At 41.2% G+C, this 26,878-nt stretch overlaps 1 protein-coding gene across 1 annotated transcript; it reads left to right on the forward strand.

Annotated features, from left to right (window-relative positions):
* Positions 1-796: 796 nt before the first annotated feature.
* On the forward strand, positions 797-26,845 carry gnav1 (guanine nucleotide binding protein (G protein) alpha v1). Its single transcript, XM_034120486.1, has 9 exons — positions 797-1,323; positions 1,632-1,723; positions 9,498-9,590; positions 10,201-10,361; positions 12,727-12,855; positions 20,845-20,974; positions 21,279-21,350; positions 23,238-23,325; positions 25,555-26,845. Exons 1-9 carry the CDS (start codon positions 1,194-1,196, stop codon positions 25,743-25,745), a joined length of 1,086 nt encoding a protein of 361 aa, XP_033976377.1. The 5' UTR covers positions 797-1,193; the 3' UTR covers positions 25,746-26,845.
* Positions 26,846-26,878: the final 33 nt, after the last annotated feature.

The following is a 26,878-nucleotide window of genomic DNA, read 5'->3' on the forward strand; positions in this document are numbered from 1 at the left end:
CCCTGAGCAGCGCCCCCGAGGAGCTTCAGCAGGAAGGATCCTATCCCTCAGCCGAGAGACATCCAGATCTCACTATCTCATTTGGTCTAAGCTGTTTTTGTATTGAGGCCTATTGTAGTTAATGGAGTAGCAATTAAAAGTATTTATTTTACACCAAGAAGACCCAATGGTCATTTAGCTTGTCAGACTTCAGAAAGAAAAACATGTAATTATAAATGTATTTTTGTAAGTGCAGTGGCTCTAGAAGACAGGAAGTATTCCCAAAAAAGATACAAAGGATAATAAGGAAATAGTTTCTTACCAAAAATGTGGTTTAATTGTTTTAACTTTTCTCAAATTCATGTTTTTTTTCTCCTGACTTTTTCTCCACACCTCTAAAATCATAGAAAAAATACACAACACCCCTTTTTTGTTGAATAACCAACAACTCATTTCCACCACAGGTAATTTTTATTTCATATAACATCTTCTCAGGACTGTGTTTTGTTGCATGTTCAAACAGGTTCATGCTTATCAGTGTGTTTGGTGACATCACACACTAAATCCCGCCATAAATGCACACCTGTAACCTGAGCAGGTCAACACGTAGGTCATACTGTATATGATAATGTATACATTGAGAATATGTTATGTGTGTGAAAGAAAGTCACTTTTAACTACGAACAATGTTATTTGTTGAATGTTTTCAGTTACTTTCCATACTTTTAGTTAGTTAGTTTTCTCCTCATGCACAGGTGAAGTTGCCCACTCAGCAGTTTTGTCCCGGCACGTCACTTCCCAGGGAAGTCCGAAAAGTTTTCCATCTGTGCGGCGGTGCGGGAGGAGGAGGCTCTCGAGAAACTGGGGTCTCTGCCAAGGCGGTAGGGCAGATTTGAAGCGCAGTGACATGACACAGCGGTGTTTTCACGGCTCAGGACTGAAAAACCTCCCACCCAGAACATTCTGCCACTGACACGGAACTTGGAGCGATGCTTAAAATCACTTTCGTCCGGACGGTTTGAGCCCCAACTCTAGCTTCGAGTTTTGAGGATGTTTCGGAGATGGCCTGAACTTTTCTTCCTTCCCAGAGTTAACAGTCACCCTGCGGTTTACTCGGAGCATGCAGCCTTTAGAAACACACTCCGGTAGCTCGGTTCTGGAATCCCTGCTTTTGTTTTTCCTCTCAGGCCGGGGGAGGAGATGAGTTTCTCAGGATGGGACTGTGCCTCGGTACCGAAGTCACAGAGGATCAGAAGAAGGCGAGGATACTCAGTGCCAAGATAGACAGAGAGCTGTACGAGGGCGCCAAGCGGGAGATGAATGTGGTTAAAATCCTGCTACTAGGTGAGGCTGCACACCCTGATCATAGAACTCACCTGAGACATAAGGTGAAGGGCTGAAACCTGCATTTGGAATCCATCACGGGATATCTTTTCAGTGATTGGCATCATTAAAAAAAATGTTGAAAGTGATACTAAAGTTTAATTATTAATTATGGTTCCTCAGGAGCCACTTTTCTATTTAAACCAATACAGATTCCATGTTTAAAACGGACCACATTTGATTACAAAAAGATAAATGATAGTAAATGCAACTTTATTTGGATTTATCTAAGTAAACACAGTTAACCCATTATTTTCAACCTCCTCCAGGGGCAGCAGAAAGCGGTAAAAGCACTTTGGTGAAACAGATGAAGATCATCCACAGTAATGGATTCACCAAGCAAGAGCTCATCAGCTTCAAGGTTGGAAACACACACACACACACACACACACACACACACACACACACACACACACACACACACACTTAATAGACTGGTCCACTCTCTGTGATGTTGTTTTGTTTATCAGATAACAGTCTATTAGCATACAGTGTGGTTGGTTTCCAGAAGAAGAGCTGGATAAACAATCACATTTGTCTCTTAGCTTTTAAAGGGAAGTAACGATGTCATTATCACATAGCAGAGCGTTGACTTGAGTCAGACTGGATGACAAATCGGATGACTTCAGTCTCAACTTGACAAACCCAAATATGACCTGCAACTCAACTCTAACACCAATAACTTCAGCTTCACATGGAATCGAGCATTTAGACCTGAAAGTACTTGATACCTCCACAGGCCAAAATATATGAAAGGATGTTATTTAATAAGTTTGCCACAAATCAATTCATTGGCAGTACCAAATAACATTGCTTTACTAACTACTAGCAAGTCGACACTTGAAGAACTAAACGTACATTACTGAGAAACGTAGAAGGAGTAGAAATTGCAGAAGGAAGGAGACTCCATCATTTGGTTAGGACTTGAAATCTTAAGTTAAGGACTTGGTAATTTTGGGACTTGAGGGCAAAACTATGACTTGGTCTCACCTCAGCTAACAAGTTCAGTCACCTGACTCCAACAGAGGAAGTGAGGAGGGTGTGTTTTATACTGCAGACACAGCAGCGCTTTATTACAGGTGAAATCAAATCTAAAGATTGAGAAGAACAGGAGATGAGATGATACACGAGGCGATGTTTGCTTCCTGTGTGGGGACGGAGATTACTCTGGATACCCGGGTCAGATCCAAGTTGGTATGCAGTGGTTTGGCTCACATCTGCTCTTCTTTCTGTGTGTGTGAGAGCAACTGGAAGCCAAATTCCTGCGTTGTAGGCCTACTAGGGGCTGGGGTGGGGTGGGGATAATGGAAACACACACACACACACACACACACACACACACACACACACACACACACACACACACACACACAGAAGCTTCACACCATCAGCTTGTTTTTATTGAAGGCTTATCTTTTTCCACATCCCCCTCCTTTAGCCTCACACCATGTTTTACTCTCCCTCTCTTCCCTTTCCTATTTACTATTCTGTATCTTTTTTCCTCTTTTTCTCTCCGAGCCTCTTACTTTCTGTTATACACAAAATTAGTATTTGATGACAGGAAAAGGCCTTTTTTTCTATCGTCAGCAGGCTGTAGATACCGGCACTATAATAACAGCCCTGTCACTGGAATACACTGGCAAGGCTAACATTATAGATATAGATGATGGAGTTTGAACCTTCCAAGGCTTAATTCACTCTGGAGTTCATCCAGAACCAAAATGACTTTATTAAAGGAGACCTATTATGCTATATTTAAATGATATATTGTAGGGCCATACCTATATAAGGTATATTTATATGTTTCTGTTTTCAAAATACCAAACAGATCATGCATTTTAGCCATGCCTCATTTCGCTCTATTAGCTGTTCTCCAGCACTGTTTTTGCACGGGGCTGATTCTGTGAGCTGCAGCTGACCACGCCCCCCTGCAGGAGAGGGGAGCCGTGCTCTGATGAAGTCAGAAGAGGGGGAGAAAAATAGATCTCCGTCCTCTGTGTTTTATTATATTATTATAGGCCTATAGAGTCGTTATTCATTTGTTTTAACCTGTTAAGCCCGAGAGACCCCGGTACCGGGGTACTGCCGCAACATCTTGCAGGAAACAGTGTCTGAGGGCATGTTCATTTAATAAAACTATGAATGTTTTATATCCATGTAACGGGAAGAAACTCATCTAACTGATCATTTCTTTTTTTTTTTTTAAAGAAAACCCACAATGCTAACACTGAGCCTCTGAATTAGCAACGAGCGAAAAATGCTAACACCTTACTGCACCGAAAATCACTCACAAAACCTTATTATTTATCTTTTCACCACATCTAACACATCGATTCACATCGTGAGGTGACACAGAATCGATTGACACCGACATTACCACTGAATTATTCGTATTTGCGACGTTATAAGCAAAAACGGACATCAAAACAGGTGACGCTAGGTAGCTAAAAATGCTAACATTTTTACCTTGGCTCTGTAGTCTCTCCAAAGTGGTCTTCAATGGCATTAAAACGATAAAAATGCTGCTGAAGTTAATCCATAGGTTAATCTAATGTGTTTGTGTCCCTTTGAAATGATTTCTGATAATCCGATTCCATAAGCAATAAACCTGCTTTTCCGTTTCCAGATGTCAAAGCTAGAGACAGGTTCACTCTGATTGAAAATTACATGTGCGAAGCCCCCACCTTTTCTCTTCACAACGTGTGTGTGTGGGGGACCCCCCTTCGATTCTATTGGCTCTAACGGTCAGAAAGAGGTGTCAACCATCAAAATCGAGCAAGTGGGGCCAGAGATATGGAAAATCCACCCAAATGACCCCAGAAGTGGTTTCTTTTTGCTAAATCTCTCTAAAAAGGTCAAATGTCACTTGTTTTGCATCAATCTTGATACAGGGTACTTATTATATATTGTACTTTGGATTCCTAAAGCTTCCTTAGTCTACTAACCCATCATCCAAGGGTGGTTTTCACTATAAGTAAAAAAGAAGTTTTGGACGGACACTATAATTTACAGTTTTTTACTATGTAAAATCTGAATTTTCTTTAAAATAAAAAACATCTATATTGATTCTGACTTTTCTACATCCAACTCACAGGTTTATCATTACTTTGAGAAAAAAGATTATTAATTTAACCCTTTTAGAAGGGAAGATATGGTCATTTGTTCTGGGAATGTCATTTTCGAGCCTGAGACCTGAAAAACAGGCTCAGGGCTTAACAGGTTAAAGCTCAATAAATAACAAAGAAGACCTTTGACCGGCACTTTAACGGACATCTTGACCGGCGAAAGAAACTGAAACTGAAACTCTGCCGCACGGTCCCCTCGTTCCTTGGAAGAGGCGGAGAGGTGGGTGTTTGTCATCTGCTGGTGGACTAACCGGAGAGAATTACAGTGCTTGCCTCGACGGGGAGGGATTGCATTGAATTAAAGCAGCGGGAGCAAACGCTTGCCTCGGGGAGGGAGAAAAAAAGCCACAGCGGAGAATAAACAGAAGGGTAACCATGGTAACTATGCGCGGGAAGTCTTCTTCGCTGCTTTTGTGGCAGACTACAGCGCCACTTACAGGCCTGGCATATGTACTACAGCGTCTCCAGCGCTTTCGAGCGGCAATGACCGGCCGTGGCCCAACCCCACATTCCCCTGATAGGTGGAGAGTTGGCCCAATAGCCGTAGTGCCACTTCTGTGACGACATAGAAGTGTTCAAATCTGGATCAGTCTGTATCAGATCCGTTGCAGCCCCTGTTTGAGAGATTTGGGTATGGAGGAAAATAGAGAGGGTTGTGTTTTCTGACACTTGGTGAGTTCCCTGGAACACCGGGGACACATATTCATGTATAAAAGACGTACAAAAGTGCATTTTGCATGATAGGTCCACTTTAACTCAAAAAGAACAAGCTTTTGACAGATTTCTGGCGTTCGTGTGTGTGATAATTTAGGTCCAAAACACTGTCAAACTAAGTCAAAACCTTGGCAGTATCTCATTGGTCAGGATTACGCGCAAACTCGCACTCATATGAAATATGGAGGTCCCAGTTGTTTGTACAGGCAGCTGGGATGCCTTAGTGCATTCCTAGATATTAAAGACTCCCTCTCTGCTCTCACTTCTCATAACAGTCACCTTGTCTGCAGTTCACTCCTATCAACACAAGCCTCATGCTCCATTTAATTCATCATTTTATTGGGCTTTGCAAAAAGACCACAAAAAGCATAACAGGGCCCCTTTTAAGTAAATACACAAATTATTTCCTGTGTTTTTTTTTTAATAATATATCTATACAGATACATATAAAAAACTGATTTATAAAGTAAAAAAATCTATGCCATATAGATTTAGAACATCATTGTGTTTCGTACACAAATGTATTTTACATGTGCAAGCATGCACACGCGTAACACCATGAGGTTAATACCACTAGTCAAATCTCTTTTGTTGAACATGCTGTCAGTTGGCGTTGCCTTTGTTCTCAGGTGACGCCCTTACTTTGGAAAAAAAGACACTAACCCACAAACCTGACCATCCCAACCTCCCACAGCAAACACACTCACACAATGTCTGTTTGTTCCTATCTCGCTGTCTTCACCAAGCGTCTGTGTTCACCAGTGCTGCAGTAAACATCTGGATACACGTTTCCTGCTCCTCGCTTTCCACTCTCTAGTTCCCCTGAAGGCACAGCAGGAAAATCCTCCTCTTTATTTCTCTCTCTGGTCTTTTGTGGCCATGCGAGTTTGTATTGCATTAGGACCCTGACAGGGCCGCCTGTCTGAGAGGAGCTGGAGAGGAGAGGGGCTCCGCTTTGTCTCATCCCTCCTTTATTTGCAGCCTGAGGCCATGGTGTTGTATTTACTCTGGATAGGCTGAGATTTTCCCTTCATTCTTTTCCAATCACACGCCTTTGTCAACAACACACACACACACACACACACACACACACACACACACACACACACACACTTAGTTACACAATATTAGCACAACAGTCTGGGGTTAATGATTAAACATCAGGCCATCCCGAGTTCAGCCGCATTCTTTGTTGTGTTTTTGTTGCAACCACTTCATCATAAGACAACCGCTATTGGCTGTTGGTTTGTGAGTGGAGGGAGCCGATCCAAACAGTAAACTGGGCTAAAACAATAGTTCAGTTTATCTGGAGGGATTTAGAGATTACGCTGTGGTAATGGGAGTTGTATTCTCCATTTAGTTCCCACAGTCTAAACTGTGGTGTAATGGTGGTGGGAGTATTACTAGTCAGCAGGAAACCAAAGTTAGGGAGAGGTGAGATTTTCTGTCTGTTGGACTTCCTGCAAAACACACAGACACACACACACAGACACACACACACACACAGGTGAAAACGGTGTCTTTTTAAATGTACTTTTACATAGAGATGAAGAATAGATGATGGTGGATTAAGATTACCATAAAGTGTGTGTGTGTGTGTGATGGTGTGTGTGTGTGTGTGTGTGTGTGTGTGTGTGTGTGCTGTGTAGTGTGTGATGTGTGTGTGTGCTGTGTGTGTGTGTGTGTGTGTGTGTGATGTGTGTGTGTGTGTGTGTGTGTGTGTGGTGTGTGTGTGTGTGTGTGTGTGGCTGTGTGTGTGTGTGTGTTGTGGGTGTGTGTGTGTGTGTGTGGTGTGTGTGTGTTTGTGTGTGTGTGTGTGTGTGGTGTGTGTGTGTGTGTGTGTGTGTGTGTGTGTGTGTGTGTGCTGTGTGTGTGTGTGTGTGTGTGTGTGTGTGTGTGTGTGTGTGTGTGTGTGTGTGTGTGTGTGTGTGTGTGTGTGTGTGTGTGTGTGTGTGTGCAGCCATTACAAGCTGATTTGTAGTTTGTCACACACAAACCTCCTCCCTCTGCCTCCCTACTTTACTGTCAACACAAAACTAGAGTAAGCCTTGAGTCACAGAGGGAGGAACCTGGAAACAATTGATAAGGAGGTCAAAGGTGAAGGACTGGGCGAAAGATATAGGGAGAGAACAACAGCTATACACCTGTACTTATAGCTGTACTTATTTAATTTGAACACCTGTATAATAGCAACCAATTCAACAAATCCAATACATTTCACCTTTGTGATGATCCAATTTTGCTAAGTTGGTTCAAACTTCATGCAACATTTTGGGGATGTGTTTACTGTATTTTCTTTTAAATTAGTGCTGCAAAAACAATCTTTTAAACTTGAATATGAGAATAGTTGGCAATAAATATGATCATTGAGTGGCTGTGTTTGTGTTGTGATGCCCAGCTCATGTGTTGAATTACAGCAAATGCTGCCTTCTTTTTTGTTGAAACAAAAAAAACTTGACAGACAATAATATTTTCTTTCTGTTTTATGTAGTATGTATGTAGCCAGCCCTTGATACATGTATTTTTGAATATAATGCTTGATAAAGCTAATACCACTTAATCGATCAATTGCAAAATGGAGATAACGCAGATTGAAGGTATTTTTGTCAGTCGAAGCAAACACAATCTGTTTTCGTGAATAAACCTACCCACGTAACTGAAAACCAAACTGGGACCCTTTTCAAATTGCTGGCTTTGCACCTCTTGGCCTACTGGTGGGTGCAAATGTGCAATGTGACCCTGTGGAGGGGAATCAACTGATCATTTACTTTAAATAGGCTGATAACATTCACAGTGGGTGCCATCACCCCTATATCGCCAACTGCCTGCACTTACTGATGTTTTTTTGTCATAAATCATAGAAACTGCACCATAAAATTATTCTATTTAATGTTCGTACCACTCTAACAATGCTGCTATTATGATCTAACTAATCTAGTGTTACATGCATTTGTATATCTTAGTGGAATACAGTGATGATGAGGTACAAATACACAGAGCAGCTTATTCCTGATACAAATCAATGCAGCGCTGTCAGACGGCTTTCCCCTTAAGATGAAGCCCCGTCACCTCTCTGAGTTATCTCATCTCACACATCTCACTGGGAGAGCAACACATCTCAAACCGGACACACACACACACACACACACACACACACACACACACACACACACACACACACACACACACACACACACACACACACACACACAGAAGAGCGACCAGACCGTGACAGAATCCTGACGGAATGTGGAGCTTATCTTTGGCCGGCAGGATTATAACACACACACACACACACATACACACACACACACACAAACACACACACACACACACACACACACACACACACACACACACACATCCCAACTCTCTGCTGAAGTTATTCTGCTCAATCACTCAAGTTTTCCAAGCTCTAAAACGGAGTTATGAGTTTAATTTTTGGGAGTTACACCACACTTTAACTCATCTACGTTCTCAATAACACTTGCTAGCTGCTCCATGGGGTGTGATGAGACACTCGCACACTCATTCAAACAATGCTGCACATAAACATACATATACTTTATATGTATACACATTACTGCAAACTTTAACAATGTTAGATGCAGAAGGAAAAACTAAGGTAATTACATCTTTGTGTAAGTATATGTTCTAGGCCAGCCAGCTTACATTTGATTATTAAAATGATACCTACATTGGAATAATGAGTTATTTGGCATTTAAAAACAATTATTAAAGCTTTAGCTATAAAGTTTTTTTTTTTTTTGGAGCTTTGTTTTTTGGCACCTTTGCCTTTTATTTGACAGAGTAGAGACATAGACAGGAAATGGGGATAAAAAGAGGTTAATTACATGTAAAGGATCCATGGCTGGACTGTTACACAGGACATTGCGATAATGTGGGATCTGCCACATGCAACAAAAGGCTGCGGGTCAGACTCGAACTCCTGCCCGCGTCATATTAAACGTGCACATCTGAGAGTTCTATCAATCTTCTCATCTAACCTTTATTTTTTGTAATGGTTATTTTCCTGTGCGTTGGTAGGGCAGTACAAACAATCAACAGGAAAACACTTAGGGGGGAAATGCAATAATAAGACAAACTTAAGTCAGGCTTTAGTAGAGTCAACAAACCCACCACTATTAAAAAGGGTCTGTTTCTGTGAATCAAGAATAATACAACAAGCCCCCAATGTATAGTTTGATTAAACAGTGTTTGTGTGTGATATGGCAAATCCAGCTTTAGTCAGAATGTTATTTTTTTTCATGAACTTAATGCATTGATGTTTGGCAGCCTGCTGTACTGGATAACCTCCTGACCTCCATGAAGTTCGTCCTCCACGGTATGGGCGTCCTGCGGATCAACCTGGCTAACAGCAGGAACAAGGTAAGGCCGCACTCCTGGCCTTTTCTACTTTATTACAAATGTCCTTTAATCTGCCCTTTTCTATTTTTCTTTCTCATACTGATCCTCTTCTGTTCAAATATATCTTGAGTTTAATGCTGCTGGTTTTCCTGCACTTCACCACATTCTCCACTAGAGGGCAGCATCTCAGCACTGCAGGCACAGCTACTGCATCTGGCAACACACACACACACACACACACACACACACACACACACACACACACACACACACACACACACACACACACACACAGATCAGAAAGTTAGATGGATAGTGGTGGGTGGATTAATTGTGAGGTTAGATTTGATTTTAACTTTTTTGTCAGAGTTTTAGAACTCATACACTGTCCACCCACTCAGCCATGATGACACACAGTGTTTCCTCTATTAAATGTCACCAGGGCGTGTGTGTGTTTGTGTATGTGCTTTAACATGTATTTGTGTGCTTATCCTTTTATGTGTGCATCTGTACTTATTACCAAGTCTCGAGAACAAGCTTCTTAAACTTTTCTGTCCTCTTTCACGTCCTTTTTTTCATCCTGCCTCGCTCCTCCCTGTGCATCCATCCATATCTCCTTCTCTCCTCGCAGGTCCACGCCCACTCTGTCCTGTCGTGTGGGCGGTGTTTTGACGAAGAACAGGTGCTGTTTCCTTTCCTTGACCACGCCCTGTCCTATCTGCTGGCCGACCAGGGGGTGAGGGCGGCGGCGGCCCGGGGATACGAGTACGAGCTCAATGACTCTGCGCTGTAGTGAGTACTCTGCTCACACTCACGCTGTTCCAAGGACATGCAGGGGTCCAATTAGCAGAACTTAGCAGCCGATGTTCAGCCGTGTGCTCGCTGTCACTGGGAATCAGAGCTCTGGAGAGTGGAAAGGAAAGAGGGAGGGAGAAAAACCCAAGTAGAGTGTAATTACATGTACCTCCACGGGTATTTTATACATCCATGTAACACCTTTTAAAATACACACATTAGTTGGTTTTGAATGTGTGCATATGAGAGGTCAAACTTAGAGGACATTTGTGAAATGTTTAAAGGTTCCCTATTTAGCTTTTTATTTATTTTATTTCCTGTACTTTGTTATACAAGTTTGTGTGCATGTAAATGGTCTGCAAAGGCTAACATCCCTGTGTTCCCTCCAGAGGGAGTTTCTCTCCCACACACCTCTGCCTGAAACATCTACATTTGTTTCACCTCAGTAACAAAGTGACATCACTATGTAACATTAGAGCTTCTATTGGCTAGTGCTTCAACTAATTCTACGTGATAGGCTATGGGGCGGGACATCTCTAAGCAGTTGACCAATCACAACAGAGCCGGCCAACTAACCAATCAGAGCAGACTGGGCTCTGGTTTCAGACAGAGGGTGAAAAGAGGTGCTGCAGCACAGGCAGTATGAGAAGAATAAAGAGCTTTTTGAACATTAAATCATGTAAACATGTCACAGTAGAGGAACAAAATACAAATATGAACCTAACAATCAGCATAATACAGCCCCTTTAACTCTGCACATTTAAGAAACAATCTGCAGGCATGAAAGTAAAGAAGTGAGGATGAAGATGAAAATAAGAAACAAGTGTACATCAGGGGGGGGTGGCGTGTGTGATTCAGAAGTAAGGCAGAGCTGGGACCCACCAGGAGGCCGTCTGTTCTCATCCTCTACCCCAGCGAGAGGCCTCCACTCTGGGGTTATCTACACCGACAGGCTCCCCTGTTCACACTGAGAACCACCATACATCATCATCATCCTCGTCTCTCCTCAGACACACACACACACACATACACACACACACACACACACACACACACACACACACACACACACACACACACACACACACACACACACACACACACACACACACACACACACACACACACACGGTTGTGAGGACTATTATCAAGTATAGATGCTGATGATTATATGTGTGTTTGGAAGATAAAGTAAAATTGTTTACTTTCTTTACTCATTAGGGTTGTGATTAGGGCTGCACAATACATTGTTTGTTGTCTTTGCATTGTTGATTTAAAAAAAAAAAAAAGCTCGTTTTGCACTCTGTATTTTTTTGGTCACCAAAATTGGTGACCAAAAATACTGTAATACTAGTCAAAATGTACCCAAACAAAAAATGACCTGTCTCTTACAGTAAACTCAGAAAGGTCCTCACAAAGACACAATTCCAAAACAGAAACTTGCTCTTCGTACAGCAGGCAGTGTGTTTTTTAAACAGCAGGATGTGAGTAGCTTCCCAAGAAACTGATTCAGGGTGACTAGTCGAGAATGTCACTGTCAGTTCACGTAGGTGGAGGTGTGTGTGTGTGTGTGTGTGTGTGTGTGTGTGTGTGTGTGTGTGTGTGTGTGTGTGTGTGTGTGTGTGTGTGTGTGTGTGTGTGTGTGTGTGTGATGTGTGTGTGTGTGTGTGTGTGTGTGTGTGATGTGTGTGTGTGTGTGTGTGTGTGTGTGTGTGTGTGTGTGTGTGTGTGTGTGTGTGTGTGTGTGTGTGTGTGTGTGTGTGTGTGTGTGTGTGTGTGTGTGTGTGTGTGTGTGTGTGTGTGTGTGTGTGTGTGTGTGTGTGTGTGTGTGTGTGTGTGTGTGTGTGTGTGTGTGTGGTGTGTGTGTGTGTGTGTGTGTGTGTGTGTGTGTGTGTGTGTGTGGTGTTGTGTGTGTGTGTGGTGTGTGTGTGTGTGTGTGTGTGTGTGTGTGTGTGTGTGTGGCTCGCTCACTCACTTTTCACTGAGGGCACACACGATACAGTTGATTACACTAGCTGTCTTAATAGCTAATCTGTGTTGGAAAGCTTAGCCTCGGTGTGTTATTATGGTAAACCGCAGTGTGAATATTCATCATGATGAGCCGCTGCACCCCCTGGGGCTCCAGCCTTATCACCGCATGCTCCACCCGCCACATGGCAGCTGATGGCCACACACACAAACAAACACTAACACACACAAACAAACACACACACAAAAGGGCGAGTCTACACATCTGCATTCCTGATGTTATTCTCTTTTGATCTCAAGTTTTAACTGCAGGTTATTAAATGCTTCTTCCTCTCCCCCCCTTGTTTCTCATCTGTCTCCCTCTCTCTGCCTCCTCCTCTTCTTCGTCTGGTAGTTTCTTTGAGAACCTGACCCGCATCACGTCTCCAGATTACGTGCCCACAGAGACGGACGTTCTGCGAGTACGACTGAGGACCACAGGCGTGATAGAGACCCAGTTCAAAGTCAACCATCTCATTTTCAGGTAGACACCTATCACTCTTTAATAAGAGGTAATAATGTTGAATAAATGTACCTATCACCGCATAATAAGAGCAGCTGCTGTCAGGTCTGCACTTGACTTCTCCAGAAGCGCCTGTCCTACCAATTTACTTCACCTGTTTAGCCGTGACACTCTTATCTGCGTCTACAGCCATGTGATAGGCGCGAGATGTGAGATGAAGATGGCGCCTTCATTCAATACGTCAATATTGCACCTATCATCTGGCTTTACACTCAACCGCAGACTGCACACACACTCATTCAAAACTCTTATCAGTGGAGAAGCAGAGGGCAGGAATCTGAGCCCCTGAGACTGATGTGAGGTGACCATATTCATCTTTGATCAATGAGCCGCTGTCACATAATACCAATTTGTTCTAATCCTCCAAAGACTGAACTCATTTCCTGAAAAATGCAGATGGTCGTGACATGGCGATGGATATGAATGAACTTGATTTCTCGGCAGCCTGATAGAGCCGACCAGGATCAAAGACAAAGCCCCTAAAACAACTGATGTTGATGAGGCTTATTTTGTACCAGTAGATTATTTGTACAGACATATACATAAAAGCACTTCAGTAAAAGATTATTTACTGAAGTAAAAATAGCACTACTACCATGTAAAAATATTCAGTTACAAGTAAAAGTCCTGCATTTAAAATTGTACTAAATCAAAAGTTGAAAAGTATAAGCAATAAAAAGTACTTTAAGTACCATAAGTAAAAATAGCCATTTTGAGCACCAGATCTTTTCTAATTATATTATACAAATTAGTTGTGCATTTATGGTTCATCACTTCAATGTTGCACTTGGTAAAGGTGAGGTTTATTGTAATTACTTTATAAAGGACTGGGTAGCTTAACCTATGCATTTAATATAATGTGTGTTGATTTTGTATTAATAACCTTAAATCGGCAAAGTATCTAGTAAATAAATATGTAAGATAAATGTTGTGGAGTAAAAAGTGCAACATTTCCCTAAAAATGATAGTATAGTAAAAGTAGCATAATGTTAAAATACTTAAGTAAAGTACAAGTACCTCCATTATTTACTTAAGTATAGTACTTGAGTAAATGTACTTAATTACATTACACCACTCTGTAATAGTTGTTACATGAGCTCAAATATTTTTTCTCTACTGCTTCAAATACTTTTACCAAAAATTCACTTTTAATTTAAAGGGGACCTATCATGCAAAATGCACTTTTGTACATCTTTTCTACATGAATATGTGTCCCTGGTGTTCCAGGGAAATCACCAAGTGTCAGAAAACACAACCCTCTCTATTTTCCTCCATACCCAAATCTCTAAAAAAGGGGCTGCAACGGATCTGATACAGACTGATCCAGATTTGAACACTGTCCTGACGTCAGGACAGTGGCGCTACGGCTATTGGGCCAACTCTCCACCTATCAGGGGAATGTGGGGTTGGGCCACAGACGGCCATTGCCGCTCGAAAGCGCTGGAGACGCTGTAGTACATATGCCAGGCCTGTAAGTGGCGCTGTAGTCTGCCACAAAAGCAGCAAAGAAGACTTCCCGCCCATAGTTACCATGGTTACCCTTCTGTTTATTCTCCACTGTGGCTTTTTTTCTCCCTCCCCGAGGCAAGCGTTTGCTCCCGCTGCTTTAATTCAATGCAATCCCTCCCCGTCGAGGCAAGCACTGTAATTCTCTCCGGTTAGTCCACCAGCAGATGACAAACACCCACCTCTCCGCCTCTTCCAAGGAACGAGGGGACCGTGCGGCAGAGTTTCAGTTTCAGTTTCTTTCGCCGGTCAAGATGTCCGTTAAAGTTTCAATCTTCCGGACAAAATTAGAAAAGTGCCGGTCAAAGGTCTTCTTTGTTATTTATTGAGCTTTAAAACAAATGAATAACGACTCTATATAATAAAACACGGAGGACGGAGATCTCTTTTTCTCCCCCTCTTCTGACAGCCCAGCAGCTGATCAGAGCACGTCTCCCCTCTCCTGCAGGGGGGCGTGGTCAGCTGCAGCTCACAGAGATCAGCCCTGTAGACAGCAAACAGCACATAGAGCGAAATGAGGCATGGCTAAAATGCATGATCTGTTTGGTATTTTGAAAACAGAAACGTATAAATATACCTTATATAGGTATGGCCCTACAATATATCATTTAAATATAGCATGATAGGTCCACTTTAATGAAACCTGTGAAATTAAGTAACTGGAAAAAAGGAGATTTGGGGAAATTCTGTACACAAAAGAATAACCAAAACAAGTTGCTGTTCCGTGTTATATTACATTTTCAGAACATGCAATTGAGGAAGCGATTCAGATATTTGGGCTAATTCCCTTCATTAAATCCCTACATGAAAATCAGTTTTCCTCGGAGGTGTACTTAGACACATTTCCGCTTTGAGATAAAATGCTATCGTCAGCATGCTAACATGCTCACAATGATCATGTTGACGTGCTGATTTTTGCAATGTTCAGCATCATAATTTAAAGTGTTGGCATTTCAACATTTGTTAATTAGCACTAAGAACGTCATTAGTTCTGCAGGTATTTGGTGACAATTTTACACTTAACATTAGTGGTCCGTGGTGACGTGGAAATAATGGGTTGGTTTTTAGAGTGTTGGCTCAAAGCCGCAGCATGAAGGATTGTGGGTGATTTTCCAAACACTGGTTTTATTGGAAGACTAATGGTCCATGGAGGGTTAACAAGGACACATTCAGCACTGCTCACATTTCATCATGTGTGAGTCTATCACTCCTTGAAAAGCAGATTACTTTCTTTCTCTTTCTAAGTAATGTCTACCTGAGGAGCACCTCTCCTCTGGAACAATAACAACCTGTCCTTCATCCGCGCTACACATGACATATTATATGGAATTATAAGAACAAATCACATTACCTCAGATTTTCATAAGATCTCTGTTTAGCATATAAACTTTGTAGAGCGAGGCGGTTTGTCAGCAGATGTCTTCAGTCTGGGGCATTTGTGTCTCATCTAAATACTTCTAATACATCTCTAGATGCTGCTGCCTTTGTGGGAGTTTTTGCATTTAATGCCATATATTGGATTTCAACCTTGGAAGTATTTTACGTCAAAGAAGTTTAACCAGCATACAAGCACTTTGATGATAACCGTAGCTGTTGTGCTGTGCAGATAAATGTTGCTTGTTCCTCGCAGTCTTGTTGCATGCGTCACTGTTGAGTCACTTAGAGGCTGTTTTGCCTTTTTTTAAATTAGTTTGTTTTTGTGTTTTTCTTGTGAAACATAGTGATGGTGACGTCACCACATGGTGACAGTGTCAGTCCTAATGGGGGGGGGGTGGCAGGATGGAGCTTTCCCCCTCACACACCCTTTTATCTGCTGAATTATTAGTAGATAAATAATTGGGTGGAGTTAATCGTCAGACAGCACAATGAGAGTGTGTTTGTGTGTGTAGGTTCATGCCTGTGACTTGGAGAGATCAAGTTCTTGGGGTTATTGATGAGCTTAGCATAAGTCAATGTAATTATGTCAATATTAAAGGGATTTAGATGAGTAGATGGATAGTCTTTGTTAGAACGAGCAAGTCTACATTCGTACCATTCAGACATAGACAGAACATATTTTTACAAACTAATAAATTAACACAAGACTTTTGAAATATATCAGTATATAACATTTTTCATTCATTGAAAGTTTAGAAAGCAACAGCTGAGTAAATATATTTAAGTTGAGAATATAGACACCACTCTCCAATGTCTTTACAGTAGCATACATTTAAAAAGCCATAGCCAGCAGCCAGTTAGCTTAGCTTAACACAAAGACTGGAAACAGGAAGACAACCAACCTGACTATATCCAAATGGTGTAAAATATGATCTGCAAATGTTATAAATATACTACCTTTGTATTATAATAATCTTTGTTACCTTTGGAAAGAACCAGGGCTAACTGTTTCCCCTGTTTTTCATTATTTGATTGAGCTAAGCTAACTGTCTGCGCAGAGACCTGAATAAATGATCATAGGCATAAAGACAAGAAGCACTAAGGAAGAATGTGTTTACATCTTTGTTTGTTAATAAGTCAGCTTTAGTGGTGATTTCTTTACAGAGCCAAGCTAGCTGCTTTCCCCTGCTCTCATTCTACTGTATGTGCTAAGCTAAGCTAACTGACCACTGGCTCTACGTCTCTCCTTCCTTCTTTTCTGTATCTCTCCTTCTTGTCATCTCTGTGGTTACATGTGATTGGTGCATGTGTATGTTCGGTATGTACTATATGTATATGTATATGTATACGGCATTTCGTGTTATAGTCACGAAATTAATCTATTGATTCGTGCTCACCAACACGATTTCGCCATTTTTTTCGTGTCACACAGAACGATTTTAAAAGCAATGTAAATAATAACAAATTAGAAGGAAAAAGACATTTAAAAAATACAGATTTAAGTATTCTGACACAGAACGATTTTAGAAGCAATGTATTTATATTGGTAGTATGTTTCGTGCCTGCACCAAATAATAACAAATTAGAAGGAAAAAAAGATGACGAAAAATACAGATTTCAGTATTCTGAGGCTCTGAGCCATTTCTTTTCCTCACTGACGGCAAAAAAACTCAGACATTATACAATTTAAAAATAAAAGGGATCGGGTTAGGCTTAGGGTAAGATATTGAGTGAGAAAATGTTTTTATGAACCACACAGCTTCTGGTACCCGACCGGACAAAAAGACGTGTTGCAGGCACGAAACACACTACCAATAGAAATACACTGCTTTTAAAATCGAAATGCCGTGAGACTGGGTCATTCTCTGTGAGGCAGATCAAAACTGTGATTTAAAGCACATACTCTCAGGTGTTCAGTGTCATTATTCACTATAAAAAAAATCAGTTTTGAATGCATATATTGTTCTGAAAATGGAATCAACTGCAATTTTTTACACACAAACGGATATTTCACACTCAGCTTCAAATGACCGACATGATCTCGTTATTTAAACACTTAATCAACAGTACAAGAGATGTCCCCAAGCCATCCTCTTTCTAGCCTCTGTGTGTGCAGGCTTGCGTGTCTGTGCATGCAAATGAGAAATGTGTGTGTGCGCATAGAAAAGCACACAGTCTCCCAACTTTAAACCCAGACACAGCCTAGTTTGCATACAGACCTCCTGTTTGACCTTTGACCCCCCCCAGTTTAATAACGATCTGGATCTTTTCCTGCATCATTAACATCAACTGCTCTGATAATTACAATTACAACACTGCAGATGAGGTTGAACATTATGGGGCAAGAAGGGCCAGTGGGGATGGAAGAGAAAGGATGATGTAAGGCTAGGGAAAGTGTTTATTTATACAGACTAGATCAAAGTTTGAAATACTTTTGATCTCTAGAGTACAGTTAACTAAATCAGTTCTCATTAAGAGAATAATAATACAGAATGTGCCCCATAAACACAGACTGTAGTCCTCTACCTTCAATCATAACGGGTTACCAAACCAATGTAATGAGTGTAAACACATTTAGTTATTGTAATAATGGTTCCTAAAAAGGTTAGTGTAGATGCTGCAATAGCATCATTTGTATCAGGTCTGGATAGTATGTCTTCATTAAAGGAAGAGCAGAGAAAGGTAGTGAAATCATTTCTCAAGTAAGACCTTGTTTTTGCTCTTCCCCCGATTGGATGGTTCTGTATAACAACCCTTCTGGTGCGTCAGCTTTGTTCTTGACTTCCATGAAATAGAGTGTGTACGAAACTAAACCTGACTTTGTATGACATGGGATACACTGAATAAGGCTGAGTGAATGTAATGTGACATCACGATTTTGGTATCCATGCATTCTGTACAAAGATCTTATCTGAAATTAGATTTTTGTTCTAATATATTATTATTGTGGGACAGTTTAGTACGTACACTAAGCTCCTGTATCAGATTTACAGATTTACTTAATATGAATATTAGGACAGTATGCAATTCCGGGGTGTTTCAAGTCCTCAGCCAAATGTGTGACTTTGGCTGAGGAGTACACACCTCTGCCTTTCTGTATCTGAAATATAAAACCAGGTTGCTGGAAGCAGAACTTGACTAAATAAGATATGAAGCTAACATTGGGAGTAAATTGTGGTCAGTGTGTATCTGTCTGTTTACTTTCAAAGCAGGCAGCACTTGTGAGAGTGTGTGTTATTAGGGTTACATTGTGCACATGTGCTTGTGAGTAGGTTTGTGTAATGAAGCATCAGCTGCATGTCCTGGGCCGTGCTTTATTCCCGTGGAAAATGTCCTTGGGGAATCTTATCTTGTCTTGTCTTTGCTGTTTGTTTTTCTCTTAGTGCATCTGTGTTTCCACATGTTCATCTGCAATAACTCGATGGATGCTCAAATGAAAGGTGGGAGATGGCACATCTGGCTCTGACAATGGGTGAAGGGGATGAACTGATCAGTGTGTCTCTCTCTGTGTGTTATTCCTGTAGTGTTTTCCTCTCTCGCCCCTCTGGAGAACGGTGACCTTTATGCTCTCTGTGCTGCCTTGTTGTGATTGTCTTGGTGAAAAGGAGTGTGTGTGTGTGTGTGTGTGTGTTGTGTGTGTGTGTGTGTGCTTGTGTGTGGTGTGGTGTGTTGTGTGTGTGTGTGTGTGTGTGTGTGTGTGTGTGTGTGTGTGTGTGTGTGTGTGTGTGTGTGTGTGTGTGTGTGGTGTGTGTGTGTGTGTGTGTGTGTGTGTGTGTGTGTGTGTGTGTGTGTGTGTGTGTGTGTGTGTGTGTGTGTGTGTGTGTGTGTGTGTGTGTGTGTGTGTGTGTGTGTGTGTGTGTGTGTGTGTGTGTGTGTGTGTGTGTGTGTGTGTGTGTGTGTGTGTGCAAATGGCAGATTTTAGGAATATCTGACCTTATCTGAAACCAATACAATCTGTCATTGATTAGAGTTACCCCTCAGAACTACACTGGACTATAACATCAGTATGGGCGGTCATGAACACACAGAGAGCACAGATGTACACTGGAAATTGAATCCTGATAAAGGACATGTCAGTAACAATGACACTTCATGGCTCATACTTCCACACATACAGACACACTCCCATATAACTTAAATATATAAAACACGTTTTACAACTTAACAAACACATACATTTTCTTAATAATAATAACAATCATGCATCCAAAATAAACAAAAAAATATAATTAGAATTTCATATTGAAGAGTATTTTGACCAAATGACTTCCCTGTAGTGTGAGAGTCACTGCTGTGTGCCCATGTGTGTGTGCATATGTGTGTGTTCACTCTCTTAAAGGTCCCTGATTGGAGAATTTCCTAAACAGCACCTGGGCCCAGATTCTCCCGGTGGCTCTGTCTTATTGCTCTGCACATGCACAGCTTTTCTGTTACCTTGCCTTTGGTTCACTTCTTTCTACATCTTGATTCTTTAATCCGTTTATCCAGTTCATAATACATTTTCTTGGTATTTTATGTCCATCGCCCACTTTTGTCATATTCCTCACTGCAGGGTTTGGGACTGTAACCCTGCACACCCACACATATGTTCCGGTAGTTATGCAGATAAGACCTGGGGTTGCAAAATTCCGGGGAATATTGTCCTCAGCTAAATGATGGTGTCTTCAGTATGTTTAATAGTACTTTTTGTTAACATGTTATCCTTCTCAGCTTTAGAAGGCGATAATAAAGTATTTAGTGCCTTTCAAGCAGTCAACAGCAATGCCATTGTAGGTCAAATAGAAACTTAGAAAAGTGTGTAGATAAGATCAATATCAAGGTCAAGTAAGAAGATGGGCAAGGTTGTTGAATGTGCAATGACCCCCCCTTCCCTGGCTTCACTTTTTATTTTTTATTCTACAATGTCCATAAATCGCAATGAACGTTTCAGATATTTTCTATTTTAATTGTCTACACTTTTCTCTCTCTTTCTCTGCATTTTGATTTCAATGTATTCAGCTCAGTTCCTTTCTTTGTCTATATTTATTCTTTCTGTGGGCACCTATCAAACTCTGTTGTTCTGTTTAGGATGTACGACGTTGGAGGCCAGAGAACTGAGCGGAGGAAGTGGATTGGTTGTTTTGAGGACGTCAGGACGGTGCTGTTCGTGGTGTCGCTCAGCGGTTACGACATGACCCTGGTGGAAGACCCTTCTGTGGTACACGCTGTCCCTCTGTCACAAATATTCACACTCTCCATGCAAAGCATAGACCACTTGTCAAGTCTCAGCTAATTATTTAACTATTTAAGTATGTTTCTTGTTTGTTTCTTTGCCATGTGATATGTGATCTCTGTTCTGTATCTATGACTGATTGACCTGAATGTTTTATGTTTATTATCTCGATGCCCAAGACAAATTTCTCCTAAGGGAGACAATAAAGCTCTATCTTACATAGAAAAGGTTTTAGAATGAACAGACGTCTGCTGTGCTGCTGTCTGACAGTGTGTTCTCTTCTCTGCAGAATCGTCTTCAGGAGAGCTTGAAACTCTTCTCCTCCATCTGCAACAACGTTTTCTTCCGCAGCACATCCATGGTGAGAAACTCATCTCCATATGTCCTCCTCCTCAGGAGAAAAGATGCAGTCAAACAAATGTTGTCTAAAAGAGCCTATCCAAAAAGAATTATAGAGAGAGTTACCTACTGGTAACAGAGAAGTCAGAGTCTGATGTCTCCCCTTCCTGATCATTTGTCGTTCTGTACCGAAGCTGTAAGAGTGTGTTTATTACCATCCTGCACTGCAGAGCAGACCTCTTCAAAGAAAGCATAAATGTTATTCATTTAATGACGACATCTGGCAACTTTTGGTGGTAGTAGTTTTGTTAGCAAAGCTGCCATGAAACCCTGCATTTTGTTTTCCAGGGCAGACAGACCTGCATAAGGAAAGCAAGGCATATAGGGAACCAATCTAAAGGCACATGGTGTCATTGTTATACAGCGCATTGTGCAGCTCCTTCATAATGATAAGTTTAGGCAAAACATTTGTCTATTGCCACTTTAAAAGTCAGAAGACAAAGAGGGTCCAGCTGAAGAGGGTGGGAACAACAGATCAGTTTGACAGTTCAGTTGTTAGATTGAAATCATGGGTGAGTGGAGCCGACACTAGCAAACTGTCTTTGTGGCTCCCCATTTGTTCTCTACGGCGCCAGGAGACAAGAATACCACTAATGTGTTTGATAAATGCTGTTTCCACACACACACACAGGGCCCAGCCCTTTTTCCCTGATTCCCCTGTCACTCGTAATTAAAGAGCAAGTTGTAATTAGTGAGCTTTAACCAGGCGACATTTTCCCCTCTGTGATTTTCCGTTTCTGTTTCCGGTAAATTATCACATTAAAACAAGCGTGAAACAAGCTCAATTTGTTCCACTTCACTCGCCTTTAAAGCCCACTTCAAATACAAGTCACTTCATGTTGATGTGAGTGCCACCTGTTATTAGCTCTGCAGCATTTTCAGCAACTTTTCCAGAAGCCGGTCACTGAACACCATTTCTCTGCATAAAAGCAACCCCCGGTCTCTGATGACAACGGCAATTTCAGTGACGATATGTTGAGTTGGTGAGGATGAGTAAATTACATTTGGTGCTTTGTCAAAGAAACAGAAAATCACTAAGACCTCAATAAGAAATCATCTCTTTTAGTCGGTTTTATTTTTAACCGCAAAGATTTTCTTTTTATGCTTCATTAGAGCCAAATGGGCAATTAAATGTCTGTGTGTGACGTGTTTATGCGCGGGATTGTGTGTGGGCCCGCACGTTAACATGGCTAACAGGCTCATTAAACAAGAGTGTTTAATGTTACCTTTTTAACGTGGGAAGGAAACTTGTAACCTCCAGCTCAATTAACTCTTCACTGCGGCTGGTCAGCGGTAATTAAACACCCAGGGGAGGCTCTGGATCCTGTTCGCTGTACACCTGCCCCTTCCCTCGTCATTATTATCCCTTCTTTGTGTGCTCGTTTTTGTGATCAAACGGGCCGGAAAGACAACACTTGGCTGGAGTTTTAATTGGTTGACTCACGATCAAAAAGTACCTGTGAAATGTGGTGGCAGCGAAATCAAGGTGAATTTAAAAAAAACAGCAGAAAGACAGAGATGTATTAGAGTAGTAGCTACTACACGAGTGATTGATTTCACACCGGTGAGTGGAGGGAGGTCATTGATCCGCCATCATCACAGGGGGGGGGGGGGGGGGTGATGATGATAACACAGCCATTGATTTTCACAGTTTAGCAACATTTCTGTAAAGAGTGAGTGTAAACTGATCGATTGGTTTTATTGTTCAGTTCGTTATTGCAGTGCCAAAGATGCGAGTCACTTTTCATTCAGTCATTTACATTTTCTTAATACATCCGCATTGATTATTATTTTTCCACTGGAGACAAAGCATCTGATTGTTTTTTGCTTATTGTGTTTTTAATTGCAGATTTTATTCATGAACAAGATAGACCTCTTTCAAGACAAGATCTTACACTCCGGGCGACATCTGCGGCTCTACCTGCCACAGTTTAAAGGTAGGACTGATGTATGGACTGATGCTGGGCCGTTTTCAATGTATAAGACACCATACATAAAGCCGCAGTGGTGAAAGACGAGTCGGACATTAATAGAGCTGCAACGACCAATCGACTTCGTGAAATGACAGAAACATTTCAAAGCAGCTTTTTTTTATTGTACATTTTATATTCAGACTCGGAAACATTTCGATTTTCTTCTTTTCTCTGCTTTTTATCAAACTGAATATATTTGGGTTTTGGGCTAATAGAAACATTAAATGCAATCGTCTTGCCTTTGAGTAACCGGGACGCACATTTTAAAGAATGAACAATTAATCTATTAATACAAAATAAAAAAGATTTGCAGTAAAAAGGAAGTGTAGTACATGAACACAACACTGACCACGTTTATCAGCTGCGCTTTTACAATTAAATGTAAAATCCAATACAAAAGCACGGCCATAACATATACCTTTTTAAATAGATACTAATGTTCAATTTTGATACATGATCAGTTATGTATTAATCGAACTGTTTATTAGTGATGTTTAATTTTGGCTAATGTGTTGTCCACGTCATTCACTAACATGAAGGAGGACGCATATTAGAAACAGTCTTATATAATACACACCAGTGCAACAAATCGTCACTAATAAGACCTCAGTAAGAAACACATAGTTGAATCAGCATTATTAAAAAAGTTTGACCTTAAACTGAACATTATCATTTCCCTAACTGCAGAACGTGAATCAGATTTAGTGTATTGGCTTGCATTAACTTGTATATGTGTAGCCAATATCTAATGAAGTTGCCAGTGTGTCTTATTTGAGATGTTAGTATCCGCTCCCCTCAGTATTTCACTCCCCAGGTCTCAGTAGGCTCAACAGGGGCTGTGTCCTCTCCGCTCTCATGCAAATGTCAATATAAATGTGAAAACTCTTGGGTCGGGCAAAGAGCAGGCGTCCATCTCCCACTGACCTCAGATATGATTAGTCTGAAACAGAAGCTCTCAACTTTTGTCGTTTGAAGTTCCCAGTCTCTCTCAGACGACTCCTGTTCACTCATCAACACTTCATGTTCAAAATGTGTTCAGGTGTATAATGTTTGAACAGGATGTGATCAAATACAGAAACATTGACCATCCTAACATTGTCTCGTTACAACATGTTCAGGTTCAGTTTTCCCTTTTCTTCAGTACTTTTGAGGGAACAGAGATGAGGGAACAACTTACATTATACAAATAAAATGTTACACCAGAAACAAACACGCTTGCCTCTAAGAGCTTCTGTAGGTTTGCATTCTTGTTACGTGAGTGTTTTTAAATGCCATTTCATATCTTTGCTTTTAAATGAGTGTTTTGAAATGCCATTTTATAATATGTTTCTTAATGCTCTTAATGTCTTTCATTTTTGTAAAGCACTTTGAATTGCCTTGTGTTGAAAGGTGTTTCAACTGCCTGTAGTTGGTCACTTTTCAGACGTCCAGGATTTGTTAGCAGTTCCAACAAAAAGGGATTTATTCTATAAACTTTTCACATTGTTTTATTTCGATGTATTCAACCTATCCATTATTTTACAAAAAAAGAATAAACAAAATCATTTCACGAGCTCTCAGACTTATTCTGTGACCCTTTGGAGTGGCAAGACCCCTAGGTTGGGAATCCTATCAATAAACGACTTCATGAGAAGATAAAGTGCAGATTCATTAGCCTTATCAACATGCAGCAAAATGTTACCTTTACCTGGTTGCATCATTTTTAAGAATCTAATAATGTCATATATAATAATTAATCAGTCACACGTGATACTTTACTGCGGAGCAAGTAGTTTAAATGTAATGCTTCTTTACTTTTTACGTAAGGATCTGAATTATTTTTCCACCACCGCTTAGTTTTAATGACCTCCCATTACTTTGTGTTTGGGTGTGACAGCTGCTGTGATGCGTACTGTCCCCGATGCAGCTGGCAGTTAATGGATTATCGTGACAAAAGATACACTGTACGGATCAGCCTCACAAGAATTCAGAATCTGATTTGTGTGTTTATGTTCCTCCTAAAAACAAATGTGTAAATCCTGAAGACTATTCTATCAAGTTATCTGAGCTATTTCACAATCTGTCAACGCTCCTCGGATGGGATTCACAGGTCTTTGAAGAAAAACACTCTTTCAGTTGTTTTTAAAAAAGGAGCCAGATGTTGCATTGTAATAGTCTCACCCCCCCCCCCCCCCCCCCCCCCCTCTGCTCCAGGTGCCGACTGTGATGTGGATTCTGCCGCCCGATTCATCGCCGCCACCTTCGTCTCTCTCAACGCTACCCCCAGCAAACTCATCTACCACCACTTCACCACGGCAACCGACACCTCCAACATCGAGGTGGTCTTCCAGGTGGTCATGGACATGATCATCAAAGAGAACCTGGAGGCCGTGTCGCTCCTCTAGCTGCCAGTCGCTCAGAGACAGTCTCCTTATGGAGGTCTTATTTTAAAAGTCTGCTCCAAGCGCCTGTTTTCTCTCTCTCGAGCTACATCCTGGAAGCTCTCATGCTCTTGGATGTGTTGCATTTAATCCTTTGGGATGCTCCACGTAGCCTAGAGAAGCTCTTTTCTAAAGGAGAAACACCTTTTGCCTTTTTAGGTTGACTTGTGTTTAGTTACGGGCATTTCTAAATCTGTACTGTACTTAAACCTGACTATGAATCGTGAAGTTACTTTTTAGATGACTTGGTATACATGCCATTTATTTGCCCATCACATCCTGTTGTGTGTGTGGGTGGGACACAGAGGAGGCGAGGATTAACTGTTTGTCCGTTACTTCCTCTGCGCGCCGGTCACTCGTGCATACCGCAGGGTGTTTTCCGCTCATCCATCACTGTGTCTGTGCACATCCTGTGCGTCACACCCTCCTAATGAGGCGCTGATCACAGTAAAAGCACTCCGGTTCATGTTTACTGGTCCTGAGCTGAAATTGACACTTCTTTTATTGTCATCTCTGCTTTTACTTGTTCCCCTGACTCTTACCAGTCAGCCAAGATGCTGGTTTCTAATGTTAGAAATGGGAAAAGTGCACGTATAAAGAGACATCCCTGAACTGTCTCCCAACTGTTTTAATTGCCTTTCTTTTTGCCTTTCTTACATGCGCTCATAAAACCTGATTTGTAAACCATGGATGATGCTTAATCTATGTGATTTGTGTGGCATTAACTCCGCTTGGGGTTTGACTGTGGAGGCTCCCCTGAGCTACAGACTATCACAAGAGCTCCAGCAATAAACAAGATATGGTAATGACTGATACACTCTGATATGCACACTGAAGATGAAAAACAAGCGAAACACAGCCCTAAGTGCCTCATTATGAAGTGTTTTCATCTGTTGTGTAACTTAAATGCTTAATATGTATGAAATGTTTTTATTTTTCCCACTTTTAGTATTTCTACTCTTTGAATCTCAAACGCCATGTGATAATCAGACTTATTTATGGTCTGTACTGAGTATTGCACTGTTACTGCGATTCGAATTAAATGTGATATGCTGACGACCTTATTTTCACTTCATATTTCCATTCTTTGTCGGAGT

The sequence above is a fragment of the Trematomus bernacchii genome, unplaced genomic scaffold (genome assembly GCF_902827165.1).
Source record: "Trematomus bernacchii unplaced genomic scaffold, fTreBer1.1, whole genome shotgun sequence".
Classification (NCBI taxonomy): domain Eukaryota; kingdom Metazoa; phylum Chordata; class Actinopteri; order Perciformes; family Nototheniidae; genus Trematomus; species Trematomus bernacchii.

What these genes read in the sequence shown, in the direction of transcription:
- gnav1 (XM_034120486.1), top strand. Translation starts at nt 1,194, where the DNA reads ATGGGACTGTGCCTCGGTACCGAAGTCACAGAGGATCAGAAGAAGGCG. An exon ending in TGGCTAACAGCAGGAACAAG is followed by an intron (nt 9,591 to 10,200) that starts GTAAGGCCGCAC and finishes CTCTCCTCGCAG; the next exon opens with GTCCACGCCCACTCTGTCCT. An exon ending in GTCAACCATCTCATTTTCAG is followed by an intron (nt 12,856 to 20,844) that starts GTAGACACCTAT and finishes TGTTCTGTTTAG; the next exon opens with GATGTACGACGTTGGAGGCC.